We start from the raw sequence: 26,520 nt of genomic DNA on the forward strand, positions 1-26,520 counted from the left end.
GGAGGAGGGAGTACTAGTGCCTTTGCACTGTAGAGGAAGACAGTTCACGTCTGTCCACATTCTGCGGCTTTTTCGGTTCGGTCTCTCGGTCGGTGGAAGAGCGAGACCTCTCACAGGAGGTGGAGTTCGCCGTGCTTAAGCTACGCGGGACCAGTCGTCTCTTGCGATGTTAACAGAGAGCTGAAAAGACAGACCTGCTTGCTCCAATACATGACAGGTAACTTTATCCTGTGTTGTGGTGTGCCTGTAGTAGCATCCAGCGTAGATTAAAAACTACAATCCCTCGTCGGTAGCGCTCTCTCTTGTGGTTAGCTAAACGTCAGCAGTCGCTAATGTGCGCCTGTAGAAAATGCAGCAAGTCGACAGTGAAATAAACACCTCCATCTGAAAACTATAGAAGCGTCTATATGAGGCGGGTTAGACTGTTATTTTTCCATTGGAGGCTATTACACCCAATTGTCGAGTTAACGGAGATGTCGAGCTAGCTAGCTAGCACGCCAAGCCCTTTTTAGACATCAAACTACGAGACGGACCAGACTTCTGTCACTTTCTCATAATCTTTTTACTTCTCTTCCTGAAGTGATATTTTGGGGAATTATAGGGATAAAAAGGCCACATACCAACTAAACCAGCATAGTAATGGCTTAAAGGTTACCTTAGCTACAACCAGGTATTAGTAAGCTAATGACTGTTCGATGGCTCATTCAGGAAGAAGAGTCACACATGACAAGTGAGCTTTATGTAACAGCATTTCTTGGTGTGCTATAAGCTGCTTAACATAGTTCCCTGTCCCTGGGAAAGCGGTCATATGTTGTAATATACCACCACTACACTCCGAATGTGTTATGCAAGAGTTGTCAGAGTGTTTGATGGACTCTTATCTTATTTCCAGCGTACACAAGTCATGGAGCTCCACAGATCCTTGAGCTTGTGGATATTGTGTTTGTGTCTCGTTGGAGAAAGTTGGACTGAAAAGCCAAGTTCACCTACACCGGTGGACAGTCAGCTTGCTGAAAATGGAATGCGAGGTGAGTAATCAATCATGGCAATAATTTGTTATAGCAAACCGTGAAAGATGTAATTGTATCCCTCTTGACACACACTATACCGCCTGTTTGAGGACAACAGTCTGTGTCACAACATTGCGATTGTGTGCAGGCACTAAATGTAGCCATGCTGAGAATAGTCTGGCTGGCATTTGCCATTAAGCCCTGTCCTCCTACTTCGATCTAGCCACTGAGTCAAACAATAAGCAGTTCATCAAAAAAAAAAAACATTAGTGGAAAGAATGACTATTGGGTGAATGTAGGCATTTTATTTCCAGTAAATAATAGATTAGAATAATTATTTTCCAACTACTTGTAGCACAAAAGACAAAGGCGCACCAGCCAATTATAACCTTGTTATTTAGAAGTCCGCTAGTTTAATGATTTTTTTTTATTGGATTACAATGGATTTTTATTTTTTTACCTTGTAAATCGTTTCTATACTTTTTTGAATAGCAAACCAGTACCACTGAATTAATCATTTCTGCATTTTTATTATTGAACAGTGCAGTGAAATGGGAAACTGCCCAAATCGTCTACACGCATCAGTAGAGATGATGCACTTCAAATGTATTTTTCTCCTAAAAATTTCAGTGTGCCATATAATTTATTCTTGATGTGACAGTGATTTTTAAAGCTTGACTGGTATTCTAAATTATCATGGGAGACCGTGGAAGAAGGATTTATGGGGTGGAAAAGCTATGGGTGTATTCTTCATCTAAATGGAAGCTCACAGATTGACGTGAGTAACCTGAGCTCTTTTTAAAAAAAAAAAAATATATATATATATGCAAATATCTTATCTTGTGTCTCTGGAGGTTTGCAAGCCAAATGAGAAAGAGAGAGAAGGCCAAGTTTGGCGTTTGAGAGTGTTACAGGTGGTAGACTTTTTACTAGAATAACTGTTTTTTGTTTTTTTTTTGTTTTTTTTTTGTTTAACGCAAAGTGTGTTAACGTTGAAAGTGAGTAATCACTTTGTGGTATGTGGCTTTGCAAGTTTGCTAAAAGTTGAAAGCGTGCATGCTCACAAATGAACTTATAACTACACGGAAGTTCACCCACACTATCCTTCCTATTTCTATCTTTTGTGTTGTCATGTAGACCATAAGGTACATTTTGCAAGTTAAAAAAGTTTTATAGGCTTACAGACACAATATCATGGACAGAAATTATTTCAGGTATTAATCTGTGACATTTTTACTCTCTGTTCTCTGTCCTTAATTGCTAAGCCTGCATGTCAAAACATCCAGTTCTGGGAATTAACAAAACATGGATTGGTATGATGTGTTGATCAGTAGGAGGGGGCATTACACTGTAACCTCCGGCACAATGCAAGCCAAATGCCTGCAGTCTGTTATAGTTGAGAAAAAAAACAAAAAAAACAATGTGGGTGTCATTGATTAATGATGAAGCTGCATGAGCTCATTTATGAAAGGGGAAGTGAGGTTATGTTTGCATACTGCTACACCATGTTATGGGAAAGATGGTACAACAAAAAGAAGAATCCTTGCCTGATAGTCAACACTGCTCAGTTTTCAACCTAGAATCAAGGTTTTTGTCAGTAATCTGTAGTGTGATTAAAAAGTTCCATAAAAATGTTTCTCCAGGAGTATGTTGTTGCTGTAAAAAATCCAAGTTCAGACCCAGAAAGGAAGTCTTGACCACTATTTCTTGTTGGCATGCAGGCAAGGCGTGCTTCCCTTTTAACTCTTTTCTTCATCGTTTCCTTTTGTGGTTAAAATTTAGTCAATTGTGTAGCAAAGCTTACTGCTTTAATATACGCTTCTTAATCTTACTTATGTTTTCTAAACTTGTTGTTTTGTAATATTAGTCATTCCCTTCATTGGTTAAAATAGTGTCTGAGATATACCTGAGATCAGAGCTGCATATAGTTCATACAAGATAGATTTAGAAGATAGATTTGAAATCAATAGAATATGAAGCTTTCATGAGTACTGTTCTTGTAAGTTTACCTGAACTGTGCTGCATTCAATCAAGGAATGCACACACACTCTTAAATCTGCCATTGCTGCACACATGCAAAAATGTTTTCCTCTTAATGGGAGTGGTGTCATCATCTCATATCTAGCAGAGGATCAGTAATCCCTCAGGAAGCAAAGTGACACAGGAAAACAGTGGGCACGCAGGGACATCATAAGAGATGTCCATTTTGATTTCTGTATAATTAGAGTCCTACATACGGATATTTTTATACAATACTAAAGCCTGTAGAATAGCAAACCTGAGTTTCTTGACATTAAACAGAATAGTGACAATGACATCTAAAATTATGATGCCTCTACACTCATCGATTCAGTTCAGTGAATGGTCTGTTTTTGGTCTACACATAGGTGTAGCAGATACAGTCAAAAGTACCTGCCTTTGTAACAGCCCGCAGTAAGTGAAAGGCCTTATATAAACAAGCCTTCCTATGCAGCCAAGGAATGTTGCAGTTCAGTTATCTTTGCTAAAGAGAGTGCTGTGGGGAAGCCAATTCAGCAGGGGACATTGAGAAGGTTTTCTGTCTTTTCTGCAGGAAAGTGCACACAAGATTAAAAGCTATTAGCCTTTATTGCATCACAGTGTTGCAGTGTTACAAATGAAGTGCTAAGCGCAAAAAAGAACATCTTAGACATTATTTTTTACAAAAACCTCTAATGTTATATAAATGTTTTTTGTTTATCTGTGCATAGTTACATCTACTCTTTATCCAGTTGTGCTTTTTTTGTCTGTTTTTGTTTGTTTGGTATTTTTGGTTATTGTAAAAAGTAAATTAGTAATTGTAGAATAAGGAAAAAACTAAATATTAGTCGACGAATTCGTGGACCTTTGTCACTTAACAACTTGTGGATATGACTTCTGTTTCTTCACCAGATTTTTGTCGCATTGATGAGCCACTATGCAAGGATGAAAATGCCTTTCTCACCTTTGAAGCTATCCGTAATATCCATAAGCAGATGGATGATGATGCAAACGGCAATGTAGATGTCGTAGAGACAGATGGCGTAAGTAACAACCTGAAAAGCCCTCAAGGTTAAACAAGACTGAAGTGTTGCTATACTCTAACAATATCAATTCTGCCCTCTGTGTTGGAGAAGTGAAGTGATATTGATACAAAGGGTTATCTTTTGTGTTTTATCTCACTGACACAGTTTCTAACTTGCTCTAAGAATAAGACATCCTTCTTTGGTGGGGTTTTTCTTTCTTTCCCTCTTCACAATTCAAAAGAGAGCTCTTTCTCCTGAAGTCTGTGAGTGAGGGGCAGGGATACAACCAGCTGAGATCCTGCTCTTAGTGAGGGAGTGTTCTAAGGCTTGGACACACTTCACTAGAGCTGAAGCTGACAGTGCTCGGAGCCTTATATACTCATTGTCATTCTCAAAATGCTAGTTTGAGAGGATTTGAGCTTTCAGACATTGCACATTGGAATGTGGGCAAACTGTGGTTATAAAGGTACTATTAACAATACTTAGGTAGGCTGTGACATATAAATTACACTCAGTTGGTACTAAAGGCCACAAACTGTGCCAAGAAACGATCACCCACACAATTACACCACCAACAGCAGCCTGAACCACTGATACAAGGTAGGATGGATCCATCCTTTCATATCGTCTCTGACAAAGTCAAATATCTAAATCACAGTAGGAATTGCGACTTATCAGAACAGGCATAGGTTTTCTTATCATGGTTTTTCTGTCCAATTTTGGTGAGCCTATGGGACCAGTAGCTCTGCATAAACACCACTGAAGTTGCAGCATTTTTACAAACCAATTCTGGTTCATCCGTTTCACTCAACGATCCGCTTTCCCCTTTCTCATTCTCCGTTGCCGCCGTGCTTTTTCGGCCATGTGCGTATGAAAACAAAAGCATTGCGCATGCACGTTTTACCCATATTCTATCGCAATATTTTATTTTCTTATCGTTGCCTAACATTGTACCGGCATTACCATGAACGGTATGATATGGCCCAGCCCTAGTTGAATGAGTGTACCTAATATAGTGGCTATGCTGTTACTTTAAACCCTCTGTCATCTAAAATTTTGTAGATTTTGCTCCAAAGGTGGCCAGATAATGACTGTCTAACTGGTAGGTTCATCCTGTTGCACGCCAGTGCTCTTGCTGATATACCTTTTTCCCTTGTCAAATAATTAACCTGGTGTATTTACTGGCTTAGAAAGCATAGCTGGCATTCTTTCTACCCTTGCCTGTCAGAGTTGAATCAAAGGTATTTTTGAATACTCTTGACAGCTTTTGTCATTACAGTAGAATCACAACCATGGAAAAGACAGTCCTAAAACAACACATGCAAATGAAGGCCTAGTATGAAGATGGGTGTGGTGTGGGAGAGTATTTCTTGCACTAAATCCTGTTGTAACTTGCATGTGATTTGTAGACAATTATGCTGCAGTTTCTTTAAAAAAATGTAGCACAAAGGGGATTTGTGAAGCCACAATCTGCTTTGTGCTTATGGTAGAGTAATACTGCACAGTACAGTAGTTCTCTTCAATAGCATAAATTATAAGCAAAACAGAAAAAAAATACATATGCATATGTACAGTAGTGCAATGTTGCACTGTAAGCTTTAGTGTAAACTACAAGTTTTGGCCTCGAGAAAGCCGCCTCTGGTGACTTGATTCAGGTATGGTTCGGGCTCAGTCTGTGTTATGCAGCTGAGGCCAGATCAAAGCAGGTGGCACGATCACTGCTTTTAAGAGGGGCACTTGGCATGCAACCCCCCTAAAGCAAATAATGAAGAGAAGCACAGTGAGCAATCGTATGTGTAGTGGCTTTTAGCCAAGAAATGGAAAGCTCAAAATGATGATGAAGAGTACTTCAAGACAACCCTCTTTTTCTTGTTAATCATACAGTGATTAAATAAGGTGGGGAGTTGCTTTCTTTACGAGCAAGATGAAAGTGTACATCTGGTCTCTTAACAGTAACCTTGGTGACTCTGTCACATTATACAGGTCCTGCTAATTTTCCATTGAATATGTTCGGGAGTGCTGTATTTCACCTGCAGCAGAGACATCTTGCTGCACTGTAGTGAAATCTTCCCACACAAATCTATCAAGAAAGAAAGGCATCATGACTTATTACTGTCTTTCACCCATGACTCTGCTTTTGTGGGAGTGCTAGATGTTATGTAGGGTTCATTTTTAAAAACCTGGTGAGTGGGTTAGCCTACAATACAGTGGGCAATCAGCAATGTGGTTCCAAAAGCAAGTGAGGGACAATTACCATTTCAGTGAGAGTGCAAGTGGAATTTACATTACGATCAGTCTTTGGTACAGTTTAGTGAGCATGACACTGTCTTATTCTAAAAGGAATACAAAAAAAGCTGTTTTTATGATTAAATGTATAATAGTTTTGAACAAAAGTGAGAATGGCATTCTGTGTTGCACAATTAAATAATGAGGGGAAAATCCCTGGTGAGGTATTTATTAGGTTTTATTTCATGTTAAGCGAGTGAAGGCAATGGATATATCCCACAGGAGTTGCATTTAATTGCACTAAAACGATGGATTAACTATTACAGCAGTGAAATGGGTCACAGTGCTCACAATCAATAGAAACCCTAAACACCATTTACAAATGTGGTCTTTCCGCATTGTCACAAAGCAATGCACCTCTTTGTAGTAATGGTTTCATTAGAAGTGATCATGTTTTGTGGTGTCACAGCTTTGCAACATGAGAAGTTTGCCCTCATGGCGTTCTGTCTGAAAGGCTTTTTTTTTTTTAACTATATGGCTAATGTTTTGTACACAACTCATGATATCGTTCTAAACATAGCCAAGTACTTTTACTGCCTAAATGTAAACAAACCCTAACTGAGAGCTCACCGTTTTTTCCCCACAGCCTCATCTTCATATGGGGTTTGTGACTTAACGTTTTCACTCTCGGTGTGAACCATGCATTTGCATTTTTTTTCCAAGTTCCAAAGCTATCATATGACAACATGGCGATACCTTAGTTGTAGTGATTGCCCTACAGCAATATTGTATTGTAGGAGCAACATCAACAAGGTAATATACGGTGACACTCCCTTTCCTTTCACTCTTGATGTCACTCGCCCCTTTTAGCAGCAACATTTGTTTAGATAGTTTGGAGAACATGGCATCGATTACAATGGGTCTGATTTTTGTCTTACAAAGTTCACACCACTTCAATTAAGCAACTAAGTTTGATATACAAAGGTATCATCTTTCAAAGCCAACTTTAAGGACTTAAAGATGTGCTCAAAGTTTGGTCAGAATACGCTAGCCAAAGTTTTGAATGCACTGTCAGTTTCAGTGGTGAAATTGCAGTTGTAAAACAAATGTTTTAACAGTGTAGCTATTTTGTCATGCAAGTCTTGTAAAAGGTTTTTGTTTGTAGCCATTACAAATGTCTTTGTCATACTGCAGTTCCTGAGAGAAGATTTAAACTACCATGACCCTAAGGCCAAACATAACAGCTTCCATGGGGATGACCAGTTCATCAGTGTGGAGGACTTGTGGAATTCATGGAAGGGCTCTGAAGGTACAGTTTTGTTGCAAAAAGGGCCTTTCTTTCACATCCATTTCTATGTAGAGTTGTATGTTGTAAACCTTTTTCTGCATACTTGATACCTCCAAACACTACTTAATGTTTGATATTGTAGCAGTGATTTTCATTTTTAATGAAGCAGTCTTAGTGACTTTGATTACCAGTCAGAGAATGGCAGAGCTTTTATATGCCTGTAAATAAAGGTTTATGTGCTTCCCTCTGACTGAAAGTGTGTGTTACAGCTTATCCATGCTTGACCCTTTCACTCAATTAACAAAGGCACAAAGTAGTTGATAAGATTGCATGCCCAGCAAAGTGCACTGTTCTGCCAGAGTGGCCCAGAGTTAAGATCGTTGAAGCTGTCAGCACAAAATTCAGTCACACTTCTTTCTGACTATGTCTAACCATACTAATGTATTCTATTATACTCACTCAGAGCACTTTCATGTGCTGTATCTGGCACTCACCTTTTAGCATCCTTTCCTCTGACTGCTTTTACCACAGTTTTGTTCACAGTACTGACTTACACTGCATTGCAGTTTCTTGACAACGTTTTAGAGGTTCTGAGCAAGGAAACAGGGTTATTGTACAAGGGAGCAATGTATTAACTTAGTCAACTCACAGTTTTGACTCTGTGCCAGGTGCTGGGGATCAGATTTGCCTTCCCCAATTATTCCTGTCAGCATGTTATGCTGCGGGGATCTCGTAGATCATTCAGGATGTGTATGCACACAGTCAAACAATGCATTTTGTGTCAACCTGTATTATGCAGTTGCAATAGTGATGCATTTTTTCTCGGCTGCAAGTGTTAGATTTGAAATGAATTGATGTTTATGAGGTTACAGCTGTTTCTCAGATAGGTTTTTACAGTGTAGCTAGAAAGGAGAACATTGGTTAAATTACTCCAGCCTTTGCTACAGTAATAGTTAATACTTAGTTTCAGATGTTGTGACTGCCTGAGGTCTATGAATCAGACATCAGGAAACACTTGGTTTCTTCCCTCTTGAATCTCTGCTGCCCTATATTCAAACATGCTTTAATTATTTCTGGTTTCAGAATTATATATTTTTTGCCTTCAGTCTGTTTTTAAGCAAGTGAAACATTTTCTATCTAGTCGAGGTCATCTAACCAACTGCTGGCGTGAGAAAGGAAGTGTAATTCCCTTTCTGGATTGCTTTGACTAACTGTTGTGCTACATGACTCTTAAATTTGTCGCTGGAAAGCTACAGCTGTCCACATGATTCCTTGAATCTTTAGAAGTTGTGTATCATCTGCATAACAGTGGAAGCTAGCACTGTATTTGTGGATGGCCCAATGGAAGGCCTGTGGGGAACACCACATGAGAAGAGGGCTGAGAATGAGCTGAATCATCCATTTAGGAAATAAAACAATCTAACTGACAAGGAGGATTCCTTGAACATCCTCAAACACAGTGAAAGATTACAGTCAAAGTTTCTCTTTTAAAACAGTTGTGTTAGAAAATAGCAAGACAGTAAAATATACTGCAGCTATTTATTGAGTTCTCTCTATGAAACGTGAATAAATATGAATTCTACTATTATAAAATGAATAAAAAAACAGAACGAATGAGGCTGGAGGACAAGCTGGCATGTAATTTGGTCTTTATATCTGGAACATTTGTGATTATAGAAATCCTTTGTCTTATATGTATTCACAGCTAACACTAGTGACAAACACTGCTATAATGCCAGACATGCTTTTATGGGGTATTTTAATTTAGAAGCAGGAAGTTTTAGAAAGGAAATCCTGTTGAGTTACAATTGATTATTATCTGTGAAGACTGATTCAAGTTCTGATGTTGTCTTAAATATCAATCATGATATTTGTTAGCAGAATGTCCATCCATCCATTTTCTGTCATGTATCTGGGTCTTAATCCTGGGGCAGCAGTCTGTGCCAAGATGCCCAGACTTTCTTCTCCTCCACCTCTTCCAGAGGGACACCAAGGCATTCCCAAGCCAAACCATAAATCTAATCTCTCTTGTGTCCTGGGTCTGCCCCGGGGCCGCCTTCTAGTAGCACATGCATGGAACACCTCACCTAGTAGGTGTCTGGAAAGGCATGCTGGTCAGCTGCCCATAGATTCCTGACTTACTGTGGGGAAGTAAGTTTGACTCCGAGCCCCTCCTGAATGGCCGAGCTCCTCACTTTCTCTTTAAGGTTGCGTCGGCCAATCACTGGTGGAAGCTCATTTCCATCGCAGTTTAACTCTTTTGGTCACTACCCAGTACTCATATTCATAGGTGAGGGTGGAAGCAAAGATCAACCGATAAATCAGCTACACTCTCTTATTACTAATACACTCGTCTTACCAGCAGAATGTATTTGTCACATTTTTTTTATTGTTTGTAGGTTGTTATAAGAGTTGAAGGAAATACTTTTCATTGTAAATAATTGATCCATTATCTGTAGTTTGATTGGATTTTTTTCATAGTGTTTATATTTTGGGCTACAGAAAGAATAATTGTCGCTTTGGGAACAACTAATGTGGTGCAAAATAAAGACTGAGAATTGTAATTATAGTGGATATTTTGTTTCTTCTTTTTGCCAACAGTGTATAATTGGACAGTGGACAAGGTGGTGGAATGGCTCATCAGCTATGTGGAGCTGCCACAGTATGTGGATGCATTTCGCAAGATGAATTTCAATGGAAGTGCCATGCCAAGGTGTGACATCATCATGACTTTATTTTCCTTTCTTTCTTTTTTCAAACTGAACCGATCTATGAACCCTACACATCACTGTGTGTGATAAAGTGTCTTGGTTTACTTATTACTGTGGAGATATTTTTATGTACTTAATACAACTTTTTAAAGTCATTAAATTGGCTGTCTTTGTTAACCTATTTTATTTTGATATGGGTTACTTTAGTTTACCTTTGATGAATTAAGGACTTGTCAAGCGATCGCATTACAATCTTTGTTGTGTATGTGTCTGTGTGTGTGTGTCCCCCGCTTTCTTCCTGCGAAATGAATGCACGTCTGGTCTCTTTCAGGCTTGCTGTAAAGAACACCACTCTGACACTCTCTATTCTGAAGATTTTGGATCGAAGCCATGTGCAAAAGTTGCAGCTCAAGTCGTTGGACACCGTACTCTTTGGAGCACCACTGAGTATGTAACTTTATTTTTTGCAAGTCGTGTCTGACTTTTAGAAACACGGCTTCCCCAGCAGACAGTCTACTATATGAATCTCTTGCGTTCAAATGTTTTACTGTGGAAAATAAGTTTCATTACCAACATGACCAACATCCTGCCCAATTTGGTCTACTGCTCTCATTTTCATTCGCTCTTTGTCCCTGTGAAGTGTTGTGGCCAGAGTCACCAGGTCTATGCAATGCTTGATTTATAGTACTGCACTAAATCTTAACTGTAGCTATGCCATAGCACCTTTCCAGAAACGCTACACATCACAGCAAAGCAGATCTCAATAACTCTTTGGTAATGAAATGTGGCGTATTGATTAGTGGAAGGATTATACCTCTGTGAAACATAATGTAATAGACTGTAATTGTGGCTAGCTTCCTCATTAGACTGAAGCAGTAACTCATAATTTGCCAGTTTAGCTTGTGTTTGTTTCTTCTGACAGGTGTAACAATCTGTGTATAGACTCTGTAAGTCCTACAGTCTTCTCCCCATTCTGAATTCCAGTTAATTTAACTATTGTTAAAGATTAATTGGCTTTCACTCATGACTCATGTTAGTAAAACGCAGACACAACAGTGTACGAGTATAAACAACATAACCCACAATTGTGAAAGGTGTATGCTCATTCAACCCAGTGCTATCATTTAAGCTTAGGAAATCCTGTACCACCTGTATCAATTTCAGGGACTCAGGAAGATTTAGACTGTTAGACCACACTACTCTGTATTCCAGACACATCACTCTGCGTACAGAGACAAATAAACACTCCACTCATCCTCTTCTTCTCCACTATCTCTGCTCCAATTCTGCACTTGTAGATTGTAATCCTTTAGGGGTTTCTCAGTTTTTTTTAGCTCCTTAGGGATTTGTAACATCACAATGGATAGGTTGTCTTCGATATCATATGTCCTGTCAGCAGTTTAGATGTTTTTTTTAAAAAATTGTTTTGATACTGGAGAATTATTTCCCAGGAATTTCAAAGTAGAGTAAAGGTGTGTATTTAGAAGAGTTTATGAGACGTCAAAAAGAAAAAAAGAAAATCTAATAAACAGTCAGTGGAACCAGGTATTTGCTTTAAGCACACAGATACACACACACACACACACACACACACACACACACACACACACACACACACACACACACACACACACACACACACACAAAAAAAAAAAAAACAGGAAAGGGGAAGAGTGTGTAGTGGTGTGTGTCTGGCATGTGTCATTGTGAATGTGTTTTGTAAGAGTCACCCGCAGGAAGACATTAGCAAGGGCTGTCTGGCTTTGACAAGCTCTCAAAACCAGGGGGTCCCACTAACAGCCAGACTGACCAACTGTGAAGCGTAGCAGCATTTTAAGACACACTGCACAAAAGGTTGCACCTAATCTGGCCAACAGTTGTGTAATAATTAACCCAAGCTCGTTTGGGTCCTGTTATTTCCAGTTCTGCGGCTAATTACCTGTCACTTGATGCGCTCTTGGTGGTATTCCTGAAAGAAATTGAATGTTTTGTTCACTGTATGTAAAAGGAAATTGCCTACAATAAATAGCCCAGCAGAGGAGTGGCATCAGGAAATTGCATTCTCAGAGATAATGCCCTGTTTTTCATTTTGGCGTCTGTGCTCAGTGAAGAACTATGATGCACTAGACATGCATTTCAGTAAGCATGACTCATTTTGGGTTATTGTGTTCCAGGTCATTTAAGAGGTAAAGATCTGTTACTCAAGGTCACATTATTGGAGGAGCGACCACCAAAATAAGGTTTTTCTTCTGTTGCCTGTCAGCTAGACGTTATTGACCCATTTTGATCAAAACGAGGTGAAAAACCTATCTGTGTGCTTTTATTCTTACATCAATGTAAAAGGAGTTATTCTGTACATTATCTATGTATGGCAGGGGCAGAGAGTGATTAAAATTCTGTGGTTACTATGCATGGTTCTCAAGTGCCCACAACTTGCTGTTTATTCATCTTATTCTGACAGGTGGTCTAAATATTTGGCCTGGAATAGGTAAAAAACTTACAGGCTTGTACTTCTGGATTGTCCAGTGTTGGCCTTCATTTTAAAAACTGTGTTTCTGCCCTCCAAGGCTACATGCAGGTCAGACTAAAAAGATATGGATATATTGTATGCAAAGTGCATTCCTGTTATTCTTACTTATTCAGTGGAACTGATAAGACTTGAGCTGTACAGGTACTTGAGATTTACAGCTTGTGTTGTAGAAGTTCTGTCTGTCGAGCTGGCACGATCTACTGATATATTCATTTTACTTCCCTTTGTCTCACTCCAGGAAGTATACTGTTCTTTCCTGTATACTCCTACTCAGGTTTTGCAAGAAAAACTTGTGTAACTTGCAAAACTTTGAGAAACTACGCTAGCTGCTACATACATGTTATTTCTTCGACACATCAAATGACAAATATCTGTTGTTAGTTCCCAGCTTGGGTTTAACTTTAAGTTATTCTGTTAGTGGTTGTAAAGGGATCTGAATATGGGATGTGTTCTTACAAGTAGGATACTTGATTCCAAGCTATTGTGACTCTGAAAATCTATAAAACCCTCACAGTGATAACGTCAATGAATACTTATAGTTGCAGCTAAAGTTTGAGCTTTAGCTTCACATCTTCCCCAGATTAAAATAGGTCGTGTTAAGCTGTCTTTATCGTGGTCTTTTGCACTGGGTCCCTCTCACCGCAACCTGAAATTGTGCTGGTGAGCCTTCTATTTGTGTCACTCCACAGCAGTTGCAATATGACTATGAGATTCAAGTTTCACACCACATTCTTGTAAAATTTCTGTGTTGTTAAACAGCTTTATCCTATAATACATGTTGCTGACCAAAATGCATCTCCTCATCTATAGGCCTGCTTAATGACTTAGTTTCTTGTCTTACTAAAATGTAACCTCATGTCTTTTTATTTCATTCAGTGAATAGACATAACCACTTGAAGGACTTCATGCTGGTCGTGTCAATAGTCATAGGCATGGGTGGATGCTGGTTTGCCTACATCCAGAACCGCTACTCTAAGGACCATATGAAGAAGATGATGAAGGACCTAGAGGGCCTGCAGAGAGCTGAGCAGAGTCTGCATGACCTACAAAAGAAGTGAGGGTTTTTCCCAACACCAACACAAGCTCTATTGCATTTAATTGTATTTTCTGCACATGGCGTTCATTTTAGATTTAATATGAAACTGTTATTTTTGTCTTCACATGAGAACTTTTGAGCTTTTAATACATTTAAACTCATCATCCACTTGTCTGAGGATAACTCTCATACATTAAACTGTGTGCTATAATAATCAGCTGTAAACGGTTATTTCTGACATTAGTAGCTTATTAGCTTATTGAGCTGTAAACCTCCAACATTTACTGATTCTAAATGGTGGAGGTCACAAGTGAACAGAAGATTTTTAGTTTCCACTTGAACATTCTGCTGATATCCAACCTTGAATGACAATCAAAGCAACGGCCTGACTCGTTGTAGCATGTTTGCAGGGTTACTCCCTAGTTCTTTTGCTGTCAACTTTCAATGTTTTTCTGGTTTGATTGTTTGGATTTGTATATAGTTTTTCCAGGTTTGCACACAATCCTGGGAAAGGTTTGATTAATGGCATTCATTGTTCTCAAATAGGAACTTGTGTTATGTTATAAAAGACTGGCAGACCTGCTCTAGCACCGGGCACTTATGTGTTTATACTTAGTTATCATCAGGCCTCTATGGACCCATTCCACGGAGCGTTTTTATGTTCAAGCAGGTGACTAATTTAGTGAAGCCAAAGTCTTTGGATCAATGGTGGAAGGTTTGCTTCATGCATTCGTGAAGCTGTCTGATTGCATGAGGGTTTTTTTTTCTGCTGTTTTATTTATTTTTCTGGCTTCATACACGAGCATGTCACAGCAAGTCACACATTAACTGGCTGCAGATGCATGTGATCAAGGCATGCTTACTTCTTTATTTAACAAACTAAAACACTGCTTATTACTGGTAGCATTGGCTGCAGTTTTATAGCCTCCATATCTGCGTAGTCGTAAAGGTAATTCTTAATTTAGTCTCCAGCCATCACTTCTGACTATACTCTGACAAATTGTTTAAAAGTACACATTGTAAGTACCAGTGATCAAAATCACACTTTTCTTTTAGAAGAGAAAAATCTTGGGAATTTGTAAAATGGTGGCCAAACCTCAGGGCTAAACCTTTTAGAATTTTAGAACTCTTTAAAAAACAACTTTTGAATCGCACGTTTTATACTTTGCCCTTTCTTATATCTTATAATGCAAAATATTTCATACTCTGAGGAGTTTTTTGGCCATCGGATCATTCCAGCCTGTCTTGTGATTTAAGATTTGAAATGAGATGAAATTTCAGTGTTTTAAAGTAAAGCTACATGAATTGGTGAATAAAAGAAAGGCTAATCTAACTATTTTAGTCCTGCTAATACCTGAAGGAATGCTCAGAATGTGCTTTGAAGTGCATATCCTATTTTGCCTTTCAAGGAGACTTGAACTCAGTTTTGACGTGATACATGAACCAAAGGTTTTTGAGCTTGAAGGTGCAAAGAGATTCCCATTTTATGGTTTTGCATCTCTAACACAGTTTATCCACTGGGGGAGAGGTCATCTTCAGGTAAATTTAAAAAAGGAATAAGCTCAGGCCACTGGAAAGAGCCACATAACTGCGTAACATTCTTGTCTTTATTCTTGAGAACAAAGGGAGAGGTGAACTCTTGTTGCAAATTTTTCTTTGACTGCCCTTATTACCCACATACGTTAATGTTTGTATGTTAAATGGGGGATAAATGGGCTGTTCAAGAGACAGGCTTTTGAAATATTCATTTTATGCTTTGTCAGTGCTTACTGACTGAACTGAAACTAATGTTTGTGTCTGTCATGGATTCTTGATTTTTTTACAGTTGCACCTTTATCTCCTGCATCAGCATATTTTTGTAACAGACATGTTCTTTGTTAGTTCCTTTTCCTTTCAGTACACTAGGTGGAGGGAAAAGTGTTTTGTGGGAGTTTCCTGCTGAATTCCAACAAACAGTGCAACTGATGGCTTAAATGGGGACAAATCAGTGAGGTCAAACTCTGTCCTTCTGACGCTGCCAAGTTAGTCTTTGTGTTGACTCTGTGGATTTATACTTTGACTGTTTGTAAAACACCTGCCACTAGCATCTTTGAAGTGGATTTTGACTTTCCTTTTTTTGCTAAGCTAAGTACGCATAGTTAATTCTCCTCTACAGATCACAGTGGCAAACCTTAAGTAAATATTAAAGGCCAGCAAGTGCAGACATAATTTAGTATCCCATGCAAGTAAACAGTCTGCACCATGGTTGTGCGTAATACTTATTAGTAGTTTGTCTGTCTGCAGATAGTAGTATAGTGCTTTACAGGAACTGCTCAGATCCCTGAATTATGCTTGTTTGTTCAGCACTGCAGTAAAATTTCCCTGTTACAATTCAGCAGTGTTTTGTTCAGCTGCATTTTAAACTTCAACTCAGTTCATTTTGGCCATAGAGGTCATTTAAATTCTATTTAATTAAAAATATCTGAAATGCAAGTTGAGAGCTTCAGTGGGAACTGCAGCTGCCTCAAATCGGTGTGCTTTGAGCTTTGACCCTCTTGCTTTATGTGTAGTTGGCTCAGAGGATTGTGGGTTAGAGTGGCAGGAAAAGCATGCGGGCTTGTGCAAAAGTGTGACTGCATGCAAAAAGGGCGTTCTATTTTTGGCAATACTGCATGCGACTTTTTCTAGCATAATAAATGCTATGACAGAAAAGGCTAGACCACGGGATCAAATACTTTTGTTGAGTCAAGTCATTTCAAAACCAATAGTATGAGGTCATGAGGATTATAGGGCTGCATTACTGTGCAAGCATGGGTATTGTGTGCATTTCTGAGGCAATATGAATGCCAAAGAATATGCAGGTTCTGGTATAATAGGCTATCAGACAGGCAGCAGGTTTTTCAGGCATGCTTGTTTCAATAAGACCGCCACACAAAAATCAGCAGCTTGAGAGGTTTGTGCTCTGTCTTTAGTTGTGTGTTTCCTACTGATCCCTGCAGCCAGCTGCTCTCTTTCCATACCTTTAAGCAGATCCTGCGATGCTGTCAAGTAGCCTGGTCCAAACATGGCTTCACTGTTGGGAGACAGTGTAAGGAGGTTGTGACGAGAGCTGGATTTCCTGGGTGACTTTTACAACACTCTTTGACCTGGCCTCCCCCTTCACTGGTGGGCGAGTGTTTTAAGCATGACTGTTAAACATGTCAGCTCTGATGCAATTCACCCACATTTGAATTTGGGTGTGGTGTGCAGATGAAAGGCCTGAAAAAGGACAGGTGACAGGGACAGCTTGTATTGCATGTGAAAAAAACTTAAAGGTTGGGCATATAAGGCTACGTATGTCTTATAATATCAGTGTGTATTCAGTAACATTACCTGCAAAGTCTGCAGAGACATTGTGTCTGCATTCTTTAAGCTCTGTAATTCAGGTCATTTCATTCAGGAACAGAATTTGGCATCTACTCTGTGGACACTGTTACTCAGCCAGTGCTTTCAAATTTTAGCTAGAGAATGGCAGAGGTCAGGGTCGAAAGCATTAGCAGGACTGCCCACCAGCAACATTTTCCATAGCTCATGGTCTGGATCAAGTTTCAATTCTCTGCACTTGTGTACTACTTCTGCTGTTGTGTTCAGCCTCAGTGGGGGAAAGTGCTGCTCCCTGGTGACTGAAATGTGTTTGTACGTTCTGCCCTTGTGCCACATGTTTAACAAAACAACAAAACAGAAATTTGAAAACAACAGCATTTATTTTGTTGTATCACAGTATATGTAGTACTGTAGTTCTGGGACTTGTCATATTCATCAGGCTATCAAGCCCAGTGACATTTTTCAATTGAAAAATATTACAAAGTCCTGCATAAATGTAACCACATCACGGGTTTAGTTGGACCTGAATGGTTACAGATGAGAGTATATCGGAATGGTGTGTGTCTCAGTGAAAACAATCGTGTTATTGGTGACAAGCCCGCTTTCAAAGGCTTTTTTTTTTTCCCTTTTTTGTTTTTGTTTTAAAGGCTAGTCTAATTATATCCACCACTTGCATGTTCAGAACTCTACAGGAGCACTGGGTGCCACACTGTACTGTTCTAAACTTAAATCCTGACAGCTGTTCTCTTCTTGGCTCTGCTTCCTCTGATGTCAGATTATTGTGAGCTGCCTAGCAGCTGACCACAGTCCTTTGCTCTTCTACATGTTAGCTGTTTCTGGTGATGCATGGCTGATGCAATGCCTACTATGGCATGCAATCTAGGCACCCCTAGTAAACATTTCTGTTGATTTCAGCACAAGATAAACTTTCTAAAAGAAATAATGTCAGAGAGAAAACTATCTCCTTAATGTGTTTTGCAATTGTTGAGTAAAAAAAAGCAAGAAACACAAAAGATTTAAAATTTGATTCCAGGTACCTTTTACCAAAAGTCAAAGCTTTATAAATCCTCTGCCTCTCTAATACTTGTCATAACAACTAGCACTCAAGGGCTCCTTTAAGCCGGTGCAGCACTGAGCACTGCCCAGAAGGCAGGAAAAGCCTTTTTTGAAGACGCCAAAGCATTTAACCTAATTAAGAAATGGTATTTAGCAGGATCGGTGGTGGTCAAGTTAAGGTCTGGAACACTGAAAAAAACTGATGCTACTAGGATAGCTGGAAAGGTAAATCAAAATTTCTCTTTGACTAAAAAAATCCTTGGCAGACTGATGGTGCATTTTTTCCACTGTGCAGTCTTCAAAATCCTGCTTGCTTATCACAAAATTCAGCATTAAAGCCATGCATATAAACCTCTAAACAAGCCTGATACAGTCTAGAAATTAATCCTGAGGTTGGAGGATAAGATTAAAATAGAACTTATTTGCTGTGATGAGCAAAGGTATGTTTGGAGATGAAAGGGTGCTACAGTTACACAAAAAGAACTTTCCAACTGTTAGTACAAGAGTTGATTGATCATGCTTTGGGCTTGTGCTGCAGCCAGTGGTACATGGAACATTTTCACTGATAGAGGGAGGAATGTACTAAATAGCTGAATAATATAAAGGCAGTTTATTCTGGGAGCAGTCTGTTGCTAAAAGCTGAAGATGACAAGAGTCTGGATTATACAACCGGATAATGATCCTAAATATACCCTAAAAAATGCACCATGGACTACCTCAAGAGGATCGACCTGAATGTTTTGCCTTGGCCCTCTCAATCCACTGATTTAAATATAATCCAAAATTTTTGATTAGACAACAAAAGAGCAGTGACTGCTAGACAGCCAACAATCTGTAACAGAAATTTTGACCAGGGTTGCTCAAACCTAAGCACATCTCCATAGTTCATAGAAAATAACAATAGCTCCAACACGGCTTCAGTTGCTTGGGCTTAGTAAGCAGCCACTGACTAAAAATTGAGCATGACCTTTGGTCCTTTTTTCCTTAGGTTGCAGATTGCCCAGGAGGAGCATCGAACAGTTGAAGTAGAGAAGGTAAATCTCGAGCAGAAGCTGAGGGATGAGATAAACGCTGCTAAGCAGGAGGCCCAACGATTGAGAGAGCTGCGTGAAGGCACAGAGAATGAGCTGAGTCGCCAAAAGTATGCAGAAGAAGAGCTCGAACAGGTAATGGTTGCAGTCTGATCAGTTACATTTAAACGCAATCTGTAGTCCACAAAGTAGAAGCAGTGAATTTGAGTAAATAGAGAAGAAGACTTCCAAGGTGGCATCGGCACAGTATGTTTAGGTCTTTCAGATTCACACTAGCTATAGTGTAAATACACCCACTCAAGTCTTTGTCCTTTGGAATTTGGCAGAAGCAGCACAGTTCAGCCCACGTACATAAGTGAAACTGTTTGTGCTTGGAGGATTATCACAGTGCACTAATTCTGATGCTTTTGTCACATTTGACTGTCCTGCTAATTTGGGATTAAGCAGGGCTTCTACAGTCCATATATGTGCTGTTTTCATTAAATACAAGCCTGAACTTTACTAGATTTGAAACCCCTGCTGCGTAGTACCAGTTGTACCCATTTAAAGAATAGTGCAGGTAATCGTGGATATAGGTAATTAACAGGTAAATGGTGGCCAAACCTGCGTGATGCCGAGACTCTCCTGATGTGTGCAGTTGAGAAGGGGCAACTATGGAAATGTTCGGACTTGATTTTACATAAATTGTCCAAAATTCATGTTTGAAAATGGGGGGCCATTTACGTAGACACCTTTATTCAGGTTTGAGGTTACATCTGAGCTTTCAGTGTGTGGGATTGGGTTATTTGTGGATATGGAAAAGGCTAAAAATTGTTGGCAGATTGTGGGTCCATTTTTCCTTATGTGCTCATCTAGTATGGCTAATAGTTGAAACTTGTTGCAGGTGCGCATGGCATTGAAGAAGGCAGAGAAGGAGTTGGAGTCACGGAGTAGCTGGTCGCCACCAGAGTCTCTACAGAAATGGCTGCAGCTCACCCATGAGGTGGAAGTGCAGTACTACAACATCAAGAAGCAAAATGCCGAACGGCAACTCCTGGTGGCCAAAGAAGGGGTTAGCATGAAAAATATATATACATTTCCTTGTGTATGTTAAACAAATAGAATATCATAAAGATAGAGCTTTATGCTAATAATTTAATATCCAAAAATGGTAAACTTCCACAAATTCTGTATTCATTACCCATGAAGCTTTTCCTGTTCTTAAATATTTGGTCAGTTGTTGTAACCTGGGCACCACTTTCCACTTCCTCCTGCTTACCTTGATAAGTCCTTGGTCACTTGCTTTCGCAGGCAGAGAAGATAAAGAAAAAGAGGAACACTCTCTTTGGGACTTTCCATGTGGCTCACAGCTCCTCCCTGGATGATGTGGACCACAAAATATTAGCAGCCAAGTAAGTTAGAGACTCTTAATTGTGCGTTGATATGTTGTTAAAAAATAAAAGCTGAGGAAAGATGATTTCATACATACATTTCATACATTCTCCTCTTTGCAAAGTTTTCTTTTAAATACTTTCTTCTGATCTTTTGCAGACAAGCCCTTGGCGAGGTGACCGCTGCTCTGCGAGAGAGGCTGCATCGCTGGCAGCAGATAGAGATTCTAACGGGTTTTACCATCGTCAACAATCCAGGCCTCCCATCACTGGCCTCGGCCCTCAACCTCGACCCCACTTTCATGGGCGGCAGAGCTACACCTCAGCACTTCATCATGTCTGACGACATGGACGACATGGACGAGGATATCGTACCCGGAACTCTGCCATGTAAGAGTTCCTCCGAAACGCTCAGCCTTTCAGTGGGGATTAGCAAAAAAATCCCTAAACCTTCCTCCAAGGCTCTGCTTGGGAAATCCAAAAATCAGCTCACATGACAATTTGGACCTAATGCTACATGTATTATTGTTGCCTCCATGGTGCTGACGGTAGTGGGGGTTAGACATGTCGAAAATGAGTATTGAATGGTGTTTTACACTTCACACTATGTAAATTCAGATAATTGTCTTGTTGTTTTACACACGATACCACTTGCCTTTTTGTTAACTGTTATTTTGGATACATTTGTTTATTTCATTCAGTAAATTATTGAAACTGAAGATTGCCATGATTTTCCTCTGGAAACTGAAACCCAAAGAAAAATATACTTCTTAAAGAGAACAATTTTTTGTGTTGACCGATTTGTAGTGCTTGTGTCATGTTACGTGTTATAGATATGTTGGATCAGTTTTTTTTTGTTTTTTTTTCCGAAGGATGCCAAAAAAGGAAATACTTCAGATGTAGTCACTGCCAGAATTATATTCCTATTTAGGACCAAGATAGGAACACCAAAAAACACAACTCAAATTCTTACACACCTTACAGTTCTTGTAGAATTCATACATTTTTATACATATGTCAGTTTCAAACCATATTTGACTTTATATGTTAGGTTATGGGTTTAGGTAACTGGAGCTCCAATTTGCTGCACAAGTGAACAAGTGTTTAATCAACATTAATTACACTGCCTGTCTCATTCCCCTCTCTCCCTCCACCACTTCTCTGGTATTTGGCTCCCACTGCTGTCTCATTGGTCCAACTACAGATGGCAATCGACTGTTGGAACGGCGAGCTAGTGACCTGTGGTCCATTGGTTCAGACTGTCAGCCCGTGTGGAAATATCCTGGTTGGCCATTTATTCATGCCCCACTTCAGTCCTCAGTCTGACCTTCCCATCTCCACTTTTGCCTAAAAAGAGTTTTCATACATTTTAACTGGCAGTATGCTCCAGATGGACCCAGCTGTAATAAAAAAAAAAAAAAAAAAACACCTTCTCCATGCTGCCTTCATTTAAAAACACCCCTGACCTGACCTTAGTTGCTTGCTTGGTATTGAAATCCTCCTCCTAAATGTTGCCCCTCCTCCAGACAAACCCCTTTTTTCTACTCCACTATTGTTTTGTATTTGTTTTTCTTTTTTAAAGAAACAATTTTTTCCTATTTAAACTTATTATATTCTTATAATTTGCCTTTATTAGATGGAAAGATTAAACAAGTGTTGGGATTTTACTGATATGCATCACTATTGTGGAGTAAAGAGGCTAAAATTTGTGTATTTTTATATTTAATAATGTGTAACGTTTCCAAAGACTAAAGCATCTTTTCAGTAATTTTCTCATTGTTCTCACTTTTTCCATCAGCCATTTATTTTATGTTAATGTTACTACCGCTGTTATTTTGTGCCAACAGCTCCCAGTATGATGTCTCTGCGCCAACGCCACATTGATCCCCAGCTGGCCCTGGGCTCCCAGAGGTTGGTAGAGAGTTGCCTGTTGGCAGGGCAGCAGGGCGAGGGAACCCCCTACCATTCGAGGCCTAGGGCTACCTTCAGACATTCACGCAGCCACTCGTTTGGGCAGCTCGATTGTCTCCCTCTGCCTCCCCTCTCCTCGGCCGTTTCTCACCCGTCCATAATCTTTACTTCCAGCCAAATTCCTCAGTCGTCATCATCCTTATCCTCATCTTCTTCCTGCTTACCCAGCTTTGTGGGTGGCAGTGCAACCCCTCATTCCCATGCATACCATGCTTCTTTCCAGCCCATGGATCCTATTCCTGATTTGTCATTCTCAGATGTCTCCAAAGTGCACTCCTCGTGCAGCGACAGTTTCGGGTACCCATCTGTCTCCATTCTCCACACACTTTGCATGTGCGTGGGTGTTTTTACACCACCTGTCATGGTTTTACCTTGATAACACATGTAGAGTAGATACACTTCCCTTAGTATATTCATTTTGTTATGTTTCCATTTTATTTTGTAATTTTTTTTCTTTTATAAAATTTCTCATCCTTTGCTGTTTTTAAGCCATTACAGAGACTTTGCATTTACTCTCTTTCAACCTCTCAGTGTTCCTCCTGTTCTTTGCCTGCTCAACTAACAAGTGTGGAGCCGCACTATCCAGCCTGTGCCCTGCGTGTCCGTGACTTTCAAGGCATAGTGTAGATAAACTCAAGCATGCAAAGCTGCTTTTAAACATTCCTTGGATCTGATTTTTCCTTCTCTAACTTGTGAATTTTTCTTCCTGCAGGGATCTAAATCGCTCCGACTCAGACTCCTCTTTGTCCCTTTCACAAGTTGGTGATCGACTGTCTGCCTACAGCTCCAAAGGCCACCTAATCAAGCCCACTTCTCTCATGCACGGCCTGTCCAACCGAGCAGATGATGCCGTCTCACTGCATGCTCACACCCCCAATGGAGGGACCCGTGTTCATGAGGGAGGTCCCGACAGCCCCATACTCATGAAGAAGGTGTACAGCCTGGGAGAGATCAACAGTCTGTCTGAGTCATCTCGCTCACTCAGCCCAAACTCCACTGAACCTGACACACCATCACCAACAGGAGGGCAGGTAGGAGTGGTGGGAGCTAAAGCCAACAGCCGCATCCCACAGCTGTCCTCCAAGAAGAGCCCTCTAGAGGAAGATAGTGGTTCAACAGGAGAAGACACAGATTCAGCTGCCAGCCGTAAGAAACATACCTTCAAGATCTTCAAAAAACAGAGGAAATAAAAGCTAAATGAACTATGGGCTACCAAAGCTGTCTGACTGTATTCCTCTGTCTAACCTGTTTTTGTTATGTTTTTTTTAGTTTCTAGTTTTGGGGGTTCATTAATGGTCACATGATGGCAAGATTTTTTGTCATTGAATCTTTTTGTAGGTTACAACACCTACTTTGAGAGACTGTGGACTGTTTTACCCAGCTTTATCTGCTTACACTTGGTCAATGTTGAGTATGTGGGGAATGGGCAGGTTTGTATATTGGAATGTAAAGTATTATTTATTCTGCAGGAACTTGTGCCAGTGTCAAAGGGAAATATGTCTCCCACTTGTTGTTTCCTTTTTTTCCTTCTTGTTCTACAATCTATAACATTTTGCATGTCTTCACTTTTGTTTGACAGATACTCGAATGCTCTAAGTGTTTGCTTGGTTCTTGTTGTTAACCTGCTTAGACAACACTTGTTTCTTTTATTACTATCAAAACACCTACAAGTCCAAAGTGAATGCGCACTCCTGACTATTTTCTTTTTAATGATGGGTACACTTTGTCTGTTTTCTTTTTGTTGATGTCTTGTTTGCGGAGAAAATGACACATTCAGGGGATCTTCAAATACAAGAGGTGTATTAGAATGCTCCTGTATATTACCTTTGGCTGTAAAAACAAATGTTGCGTGTTGCTATTTGAACTCAGTATATTACGATGCCTTCTTAGGGCCATTCTAGGGAATAATAATAATAAAAAAATAATAAAAAAGGATCAGGGAGGGGGTGATACTCTGAAAAAGAAAAAATCCTAACTTTTATGATGTCTTAGGTGGAAAATTTCTTTTTAAAATGAATGCAAAAAACCCCAAAAACTATAGTCTCACATTGAAGTCACAAATATAGAAAAATAAAAATGTTCCTCTTTTTGTAAAGCAATCTCATCACACTAGATGGTGCTTTGCCTCTATTATTCCTACTGACATTATTCAGATGCAGTCAGCAACTATCTGGGAGCCCATAATATCACATTAAGTATAGCTGTTTATTGGGTTATTCAGAAGAAATATACTGATTTGCATGAGATGCTTTTGTGTAACAGTTATTCTTGCATCACGCCTCAACTTGGCCATTTTCTGTTTAGCAATAGAAACCACATTTTTAAAAAGATAAAATAAAAGATAATTATTAAGGGTTTTAATGTTTTTCTCAGAATATTAATCAGTTATCTTTTTTCCACATAGAACAGCCCTAATAAGCTGTCCTAGTGTATCAGCATTAACTGCTGGGTCTAAATGTATTTATATTGCACCCTAGAGGTAAATTCTTGCAAAGTATCTAAAGGACCAGCATCAGACCTTTTGCGGTTTTGAGTTTTAGTGCATTTGAAAAATGGGAGAGTGAAGAATGTCTCTTCTCTTTGCTGAAATATCCAGCTTATCTTAAGGACTATTACTGATTAAACTGGGGGTTTACACACACCCTCACTGAACCATACGGTTATCAGGTGTTTGAAGACTAAAAAAGTGGCAGCCATGAAATGCAATGGTATCTTTAGGTATTTAATTTTAAAGTTAGGATACACATTGTGAAAAGAAAATGCTAGAGATGCTTGCTTTCTACACCTGTATATCATAAGAAAATGTACACCTTTGGGTTTGTTTTGTAAGAATAGCCCCTTGAAGGTTAACCAGGATCCCACAATTTTCACGTAATGTGGATTGGGCTATGCTGTCCTGTCTTTTAGTTTTATTATTTTGTTTGTCTTTTTAGTGGACATTAAAAGATCCACAGCAGTTTTTCAGTGAGGATTGGTTGTTGGTAAGGGCTATAATTAAGGAAAGTATTTTGCTCTGTACAAGACTGAAAATTTAAAGTTGTAACCACTTCTGGTTAACGTTTTATGGAGGCAGGAAGTCAATCATGTAAAAGTGCCAAATTGTGATTTCTGTCAGAGGCCTTTGTATTTGTAGTGTGTTCTAAACCTTGAGCCCCTTTTGCACAGAAGACAAAAGTGCATGATGTATACAGTAATGTATATTCAAAGATGAAATGCTGAATGTCCGAGGGTATATCCTGTATCAGTACCGTATGTTTACATTTGTAACAAATAATTATTCTCAGATAAGTACAACAAAAAAAAATACCTTGTGCCAGTTTTAATGTTGATTGCTTCATTTGAGCACAAAACTATGCATCTAGTTGTAGGTAATTACTAAAGTAGTAGGGACGCCAGTACACTTAGGGTGCTCCTGACCAACGAACAACCAAAAAGTGCTGCAGAAGACACAAGAAGTCTCCCCCAGCCTCATAATGTAACAGGTGGTTTGGATTTATAAGACACGTTTAAATATTTTATTTTAAAAAATAAGACGAGCTTAAAAAAAATAACAATTTCCTACTGGTACTTTTTTTAAAGTGTCATTTGTACCTTTTTTGCACGACAGAGCTGTAAATTGATTATGCCATCTGAATGTGTGAGTGTGTCTGTCTGCTCCCGGTATAATGCACTGTAACGTTGATGCATGTCAACTGTCATAACGAAACCTATATTGGGTTAAAAGAGTGGATCAGCTTAAGCTCTTAAGTCCTTCACCCTACTTTTCTCGTTGTCTTTATTTTGAGCTTCTATTTATGAAAACCTACAGTATATTTGTACAGGGAAAAAAATCATTTTGCATCTAATGTTGTGGTCTAAACTTTGATGGCACTCCTGCATGAAAGCAATAAACTATTTTGAATGAAAGGTGAGCTTCTTCTCCTAAT

The 26,520-nt window shown here is 39.4% G+C and overlaps 1 protein-coding gene across 4 annotated transcripts; it reads left to right on the forward strand.

Moving 5' to 3' along the window:
* On the forward strand, nt 1–26,500 carry stim1a (stromal interaction molecule 1a). Of its 4 annotated transcripts, none has more exons than XM_026191578.1 (14): nt 1–217; nt 893–1,028; nt 3,921–4,051; nt 7,454–7,568; nt 10,149–10,260; nt 10,590–10,705; nt 13,665–13,842; nt 19,211–19,388; nt 20,137–20,304; nt 20,544–20,644; nt 20,784–21,013; nt 21,828–21,908; nt 22,471–22,891; nt 23,307–26,500. In XM_026191578.1, exons 2-14 carry the CDS (start codon nt 905–907, stop codon nt 23,782–23,784), a joined length of 2,433 nt encoding a protein of 810 aa, XP_026047363.1. In that variant the 5' UTR covers nt 1–217; nt 893–904; the 3' UTR covers nt 23,785–26,500. The 4 variants fall into 4 exon arrangements, with proteins under 4 accessions (XP_026047363.1, XP_026047365.1, XP_026047364.1 ...); XM_026191580.1 differs by having other exon boundaries at nt 2–217; nt 22,471–22,534; XM_026191579.1 differs by lacking the exon at nt 21,828–21,908 and having other exon boundaries at nt 2–217.
* Nucleotides 26,501–26,520: the final 20 nt, after the last annotated feature.

This window comes from Astatotilapia calliptera, chromosome 14 (assembly GCF_900246225.1).
Source record: "Astatotilapia calliptera chromosome 14, fAstCal1.2, whole genome shotgun sequence".
Classification (NCBI taxonomy): domain Eukaryota; kingdom Metazoa; phylum Chordata; class Actinopteri; order Cichliformes; family Cichlidae; genus Astatotilapia; species Astatotilapia calliptera.